The sequence below is a fragment of the Lolium rigidum genome, chromosome 2 (assembly GCF_022539505.1).
Source record: "Lolium rigidum isolate FL_2022 chromosome 2, APGP_CSIRO_Lrig_0.1, whole genome shotgun sequence".
Classification (NCBI taxonomy): domain Eukaryota; kingdom Viridiplantae; phylum Streptophyta; class Magnoliopsida; order Poales; family Poaceae; genus Lolium; species Lolium rigidum.
The window spans coordinates 232,021,816-232,029,513 of record NC_061509.1 but is presented as its reverse complement, the minus strand read 5'-3'; the positions used below and the strand labels follow the sequence as shown (position 1 = coordinate 232,029,513).

The 7,698-nt window shown below is 46.4% G+C and overlaps 1 protein-coding gene across 1 annotated transcript; it reads left to right on the top strand.

Moving 5' to 3' along the window:
• Positions 1 to 3,958: 3,958 nt before the first annotated feature.
• On the top strand, positions 3,959 to 7,355 carry LOC124688297 (gibberellin 20 oxidase 2-like). Its single transcript, XM_047221990.1, has 3 exons — positions 3,959 to 4,644; positions 4,784 to 5,105; positions 7,065 to 7,355. Exons 1-3 carry the CDS (start codon positions 3,998 to 4,000, stop codon positions 7,353 to 7,355), a joined length of 1,260 nt encoding a protein of 419 aa, XP_047077946.1. The 5' UTR covers positions 3,959 to 3,997.
• The last annotated feature ends 343 nt before the right edge of the window (positions 7,356 to 7,698 follow it).

The following is a 7,698-nucleotide window of genomic DNA, read 5'->3' as shown; positions in this document are numbered from 1 at the left end:
AACAAATTTCAAAATAATATGACCTGAAGTGTAAAGCTGGCAGCACGTAATACAGAAACAATATGCACGTAATACAGAAACAATATAAAATGTACCTGCTATACGACCCCTTCAGCTAACCCAGTCCAAAGATTTGAATGGTTCTGGACAGATTTATCTAGAATCATGCGTTCCAAACACCAGTCAAGTCCTCTCGTCGCCAATCAGCGCATAGGTTAAGCTGCTAGTGCTAGCCTAGCATAACCAGATTTTGTGCAGTGTCACCAAAATTGTTCTATTCAGTATCAGCATCTTGGACATAAAAAAAGAGTTGACAAAAGTTAAGAACAAATTTCAAAACAACAGGACGCGAAGTGTAAAGCTAGCAGCATATAATACAGAAACAATATAAACTGCACCTGCTATACGACCCCTCCAGCTAAGTGAGACGGAAGATTTGAATGGATCTGGAATGTTATTTAGAATCATGTGTCTCAAACACCAGCCAAGTCCTCTCGTCGCCCGTCAGCGCATCGGCTAAGATGCTAGTGCTAGCCCAGCATAACCAGATTTTATGCAGTGTCACCGAAATAGTTCCGTTTAGTATCAACATCTTGGACATAACAAAAGAGTTGACAAAATGTAAGAACAAATTTCAAAAGAGAGGATGCGAAGTGCAAAAAGCTAGCAGCACGTAATACAGAAAAAATAAAATGTACCTGCTATACGATACCTTTAGCTACTACACTATCACCAAATTATAAATTAATGTTCGAATAGAGCTGAGAAAGAGCTGAATCATTCACCAGATAGTATCATCACCTATTAACAGAAGAGTTGATACAAAGTCAAGAATTTATTTCAAAAAAAAAGAATAATATGTCATAAACTAGAAGTGAAACTATTGAAGTATCTTCTAAATACAATAAGCATATCGTTTGAACGTGAAAACTTACTGTGATGCTAGCAACTACACGACTGTGCAGACTCCTCGGCTACTATGTATGTAGTTGTGGTTGCCTCTATTATATGGCTGATTTCGTACGGTGTCACCGAAATATACCTAGGTTGCAAATAAATTGATAAAAAAGTGAGAATAACCAGTAGGTATAATAATAAAAAATAGCAAGAGGACAGAATTGCATAGCTAGCACCCATTGGTTTAGTGAAAATGCAAAAAATAAAACTTACATGGCTATGAAGAACTAATTTTAATTCTGCTAAAAAAAGAAATAATTTTAATATTTTTGGTTGCACAAGTCTTCGACGTATGGACATGCCTCATGTGAAGATCCACAAGAGCCAAATAAGTGTCCACAAGAGCAAATCAAATGTGCGTGGATGTTAAAGTTACTGTTATCTCGAAATGACTTGTTTTCTTTAAAAAAATCCTACGGACCTAAAGTTTTTGCTCGGTATAGAAAATACAAAATATATTTAACATCGAACATATGAGTTGAAATATTAAGTAGGCTACCTCATTCTTCTCCTCTCTGTTATGATAACTTTCAACACTCTTTATTTAAGAACTAACTTACTTAACTAGAAACTTTATTTCACATGGTTACCTCCCATCAAGCGCTTTTTGTTTTCGGTCATGTAACTCGGCCGCAGTGATGTTTAATTCTTCTTTAATACTGGGATTCTATCCCTGAAGTAGTTAGCCTTCAATGTGATGATCCCCATACCATCGGATTTTTTCTCCTTCTTCCTATAAAATGGACGACAAAAAGACCTCGAGAGGGCCATTCAAACCTCACGTTCCCTTCATGCAAGTTAATCAAAGCCTTAACATTTCTTCAAAATAGCCTACCGAGGATGATAGGTGTCATGGGATCTTCAGGCACATCAACAATAACTAGATCAATAAGTCCATGCCATCCTTTTATTTGAACACAAATATTATCTTTGATCCATGCAGCTTGTATGCAGAATCAGCTAGATGGAGTTTTAGTCCGGTTAATTACAACAAAGGAAGCAAGGTTAATTCTATCACATAAAATTTTAGGAATAGTTGAGAACATTGCACTAAGATCAAAAAGTGCGGCTATCTCGTTCACCCCAACATCAATCTTAATAGTTGGTTCAAATATATCATCTAGGTAATGTCTCAGATAGCTTTGCATATTGCGTCTCAAGATAACGTAACGTGGTGGCTTCTTGATTGATGAAGCTTTGGTAGACCGCCTCATTACATGTTTCAAGACCGGGATTCTTCATACTGGTTACCGCCAGATTATTATGCTCAGTTTGGAATTGCATAAAGGTTTTGAGAGAATCTTCAATTGCGATTGGCGATTGCCATTGTTACCTCCATTGTTGAAATTGGTGGGAACTCCTTCATGGTTAGGACAAGACTTTTGATAATTTTAGCCATAGTTTTGACTCTTGCAACCAGCGTTCAAGTTACACGGTATACAATAAATTTGTTCAAATTTAGCACTCGTGATGACATTAACTTGCATTTCTTGTTTACCTTTGATGATATCAACAAGCTCATCTACCCTTGCTATGATGTCTTCATTTATTGCTTTGGTGGGAGGGAGTTCACCTCTCCAGTGGAGGATCTTTCTACATGCAACTGGGAATAGTTATCTTGCATATCATTGAGTAGCTTCTTGGATAACATGCAATCATAATTTTGTATCGTTTCTAAGGGATTAGAAAGACTCTAAGATCAGCAAAGTTCTAACACTATCAAACCACCTTTTGTTGCTAATCAACACGCTATGGAAACATTTACTACTTAAATTGTAACATAAAACATCATATTACAAACTTTTAATCCAAAACAACGCATGCAAAGAGGAAAAATTTGCGTAGTTAAGTTGTAACGTAGTACATCATATTACAAACTTTTATCCCAAAACAACCCATGCTAAGAGGAAACATTTGTGTAACTAAATTGTAATGTGGTATAGCATACTCGAAACCCTTGCTGAAGGTGGTAGCTCAAAACTCGTGTTTAGGGATGAAAATTTTGACATTTACTTATGTTTGTACCAGTCATTATTAGGGCACGTGCAACAACCTTTCTTGAATATTTCGTATAGGAGTTGTATACTTTTTGTTGTTAGGTCAGTTGTCGACGGTGAAGATACTATCGCGAAGAAGTCTATTTTGAATGGCCTAGGTTTTCGTTTTGTTTTATAACGGCATCAATGACATTAATATCAAATGTTGTGCAGGAAATCTGGAATAGAAGCCACCCTACATGTAACCCTTTTATTTTCAAACATTCAGAATTTCTATCTAAAAAAATAAAAATTGAAATAAAATTCTAGGGGTAGCCAATAATGTATACTACAAACGTGCAAAATCTTAATACAAATACTTTGTATTCTAAGCAACACAAAAAAAAACCCGGCAATTTTTTTAGTGAATAGTGCATATTTCAACGCTATAATTTGTCAGGTTGTATCCTTTTATGTAGCCTAGTATATAAAGTAGTTGGTTTGTAGAATACATCATTAGATACCTCTAGAATTTTGTTTCATTTTTTAAATAAAAACTACGAATTTAAAGTGTTTAAAAATAAAGAACAACGTGTAGCTTGGACTCCATTTGTCTGTGTGCACCGATACAGAGATCGGCAACCATCGTCCTTTTGTAAAGGAAAATAATAAGCATAAATCAGAGATCGGCAACCACCATCCTTTTGTAAAGGAAAATAATAAGCATAAATGAGTTGAGAATGTTTATGCCTAAGTCGATTCTGATACTGGCGCAAAGAGCAGTATATTAACAGTCACAATCATTATCCTGTGTGATCTCATAAATCTCAAAGCAGGATCGGACGGTGATGGAGATAGTCTCTTGTAGGGAAGGAAGAAAGAGTTTTTATCCCATTCTCTCCATGGTGCTTCTTGTCCTGTTGTCATGGGCCCGGTATTGGCGTCCCTCCAAATATATTCTCCCTCCATTGTCATCTCCCTCTCTTCCCCCATTACAAATACCCTACCATCCCAGACAGTCTCCCGCACACTCACCCGCAGCTAGCTCACACATCTCTAATCTCATGGTGCTCCAGCCCGCACAGCAAGTAACAACCCTGTCCCACCCGCCTCACTGCAGCGCGCGCTCGTCTGCGCTCATGGACACCAGCCCCGCGCCTCCCCTCCTCCTCCGCCCTTCCGCCCCCAGCATTGACCCATCCGCGGCCAAGGCCGTCATCAGCAAGAGCGGTGGCGCCGCGGCCGCCTCGGTGTACGACCTCCGTCGGGAGCCGAATATCCCGGCCCCATTCGTGTGGCCGCACGCCGAGGCGTGCCCAACCACAGCGGAGGAGTTGGGCGTGCCGGTGGTCGACGTGAGCGTGCTGCGCAATGACGATGCCGCGGGGCTTCGCCGCGCCGTGGCGCAGGTGGCTTCCGCGTGCGCCACGCACGGGTTTTTCCAGGTGTCTGGCCACGGCGTGGACGAGGCCCTGGCGCGCGCGGCGCTGGAGAGCGCGAACGGCTTCTTCCGGCTGCCGCTGGCCGAGAAGCAGCGCGCGCGCCGCGTGCCCGGGACTGTGTCCGGGTACACGAGCGCGCACGCGGACCGGTTCGCCTCCAAGCTCCCCTGGAAGGAGACCCTCTCCTTCGGCTTCCAGGACACCGCCGCGGCGCCCGTCGTCGTCGACTACTTCACCAGCACCCTCGGCGAGGACTTCGAGCCAATGGGGTAAGGAATACATCCACTCTGTCTCCTATCCAGCTAGGAACTAATCTCCGCCATTGCATTTGTCGTTTCGATCGATCGTACGTTGGATCCGTGCCCACGTACTGCCGCTTATACGTAGTGAACACGTGTGGATGTGTAGGAGGGTGTACCAGGAGTACTGCGAGAAGATGAAGGAGCTCTCACTGACGATCATGGAGCTTCTGGAGCTGAGCCTGAGCGTGGAGCGCGGGTACTACCGGGAGTTCTTCGCGGACAGCAGCTCCATCATGCGGTGCAACTACTACCCGCCGTGCCCGGAGCCGGAGCGCACGCTGGGGACAGGGCCGCACTGCGACCCCACGGCGCTCACCATCCTCCTCCAGGACGACGTCGGAGGGCTGGAGGTCCTCGTCGACGGCGACTGGCGCCCCGTCCGGCCCGTCCCGGGGGCCATGGTCATCAACATCGGCGACACGTTCATGGTAATCAAACTAATTCGATCGCCTACTTTCTAGTTACCCACTTAACTCTACTAACAGTAGTCGTCACAGTGGTCAACTAGCAGTGCTCTGTTCCGCTAGCTGTGCTCTGCTTCCCAACGAGCGAACCAGACCATAAAAACTGCCCTGCTGTTTCCAAACAAAAACGAAAGGGATTGTGGTAGTAGCCCACTGACAGGACGCGTGATTACTGTGTTTCCTAACAAGAGAACCACTGGTAGGACTATCAACGTAAAGCAGCTGACATGACTTGATTTATTTTCAGGTCGCACTTGCAGCCTAGAATCCTCTGGAAAAAAAAATTCTCGGTTGCAACCTCATATGTAGCTATAAAAATACATGTTGGAATTTCGAACTCATGTTATGACAAATCTTGGTGCAATCGTATTTTTTCGATATGAATTAGGAGTCGGTCGAGAATTGAACCGTCATGGTCATAGTGCATAGTAATTTAGGCTAGTGTCATTAGTCTATGTTACTTCCTTCATAATGCATAGTAACATCAAGGTAATATCATAGATAGATTCATTAATTAGCTTATAGACTCATTATGCCTTGAAAAGTGTGATGTTACAGTAATTAGCTATGTTATACTCTGTCCACCTCTTTTCGCATTAACGCACTGCCACATAGTTAAATTTGTTGCGTTGGACTCGAAGTTACTAGTGAAATTACTTGCACTATGGCTAGTGAAGTTATTTTCTCTGGCGTCCAATCAGCGCTTTACTTATTAGATAGATTAGACAGGTTTAAATTACAAGCGGTAGTTAGCGGTTACACGGTCGTCCGGGTCCCCTTGTCGGAACTGACATCGATCCAGACATAGCGACATTAGCAGCAGTGACCAAGTGATTGATCATGATTCATTCCTGGGAGATGCCCGATCGGTGCTACTAGCGTCCAACTAAACGTCCCTACGGGCAGGTTAACCTCGCCGTTTGTACTGATAATGACATCCTCCAGTCCCGTGGTAGGAGTTCTGAAGAGCTAGCCATGAAGATGAAGAAGACATGAATCCAATGCAAGGTAGCCACCACATAACTTGGAGTTGCCTCCATTTCTAGTGGCCTCTGAAAGTAGGGCCTGAGGTCTATCTAATGATCTAATCCATCCGTCCAAAAAGGCTGCGATCGATGCGAGCAGTGAGGGTGAGCCAATTAGAGGCGGAGAAAAGATAGGGGATCGCGAGGCGTGAGAGTATCTTGTTGGTTGCGGCGATCGAGTTTGGAGCCATGTGGAAGGGGGTTAGTTTGTACAGTAGCGCCGGTGATGAGGATGCGGATGCGGTGGTGATGGCGCTTTCGGTGGCGGGGCAACCCAGGTGCATGCGCGCGCGCGCTCGTCGTTTTCGCCCCCGTCCTACCTTGGCGCTATACACAGGGGTGGGTGCCCGATGGAGGTGTCGACTTGATGTCTTGATCTCCTTTCTCTCCGATCTCTTCCATCGCTTCTTCCTCCTGTGGTGCGGTGGCAATTTTCTCTCGTGCGTGCGTGCGCACTGTGCGGGGCTCCGACGTCACTGTGTCGTCCCTCGCACCGGTCGCCATTGGTAGCTGATTCGTCTCCCCACTGCATCCGTCGCTGTTTCCTTCGCGGCGACGAGGGCGACGCCGGCCCGCCTCCGCCGTCGCCGTCGGGGGTCGGCCGTCACGTGGGCGCTGCCGCCGTCGTCGCGTGGCTCCCACATGTACCTACGTAGCCCCCGCCGGAGTGATGCGTCAGTTCCATTTTATTTACAGCTTTTTTTTTTTGGCTACTGCATTTCGTGCTTGTTCGACAGTGAAAGATCGTACTGGGATTCTTCGCCAACTTGCACCTGGGCTGGGCGGCGCAAATGATTAGCCGTCAATGGAATGGGCGCCGCAACCAGCCATGAGAGCGGTCTAACTCGCCGGCTTGTTTCATCCATCATCTAACCTATGTTCCGATGCATGCATGCAGGCTCTGTCGAACGGGCGGTACAAGAGCTGCCTGCACCGGGCGGTGGTGAACCAGCGCCAGGAGCGGCGGTCCCTGGCCTTCTTCCTCTGCCCGCGCGCCGACCGCGTGGTGCGCCCGCCGCCGGCCATCGCCGCCGCCGCCTCGCCGCGCCGGTACCCGGACTTCACATGGGCCGACTTCATGCGCTTCACGCAGCGCCACTACCGCGCCGACACGCGCACCCTCGACGCCTTCACCCAGTGGCTCTCCCCACCGACGCCGGCCCAAACCGCGGCCCAGGAGGCGGCCTGACCCGATCCACGGATTTGTCTTCGTCTCAGGATCGCGACGCCAAATTTTGTCGGGCCCGGCCACGTGCGCTCCCAGGTGCGGCAGGGCCCCAGCGGAGTGGCGCCCACGTGGCTCGCTGGGCCCACACCACCTTCCATTTTTGGCTGGCTGCCTGGCGCTCTACTAGTCCTCTTCTCTGTCGCCACTCGCCCACCTCCTCACCTAGTGTACATACCATGGAAATCATGGGTATATAATTATAAACGAATGAATTTCCCTGCAGCCTTTTCTTTTCCGCGTATAAGCAAATATATATGGACAGATACCAGTGCTTGGACGCTTGTACGTAAATAGGCTCTTGAAA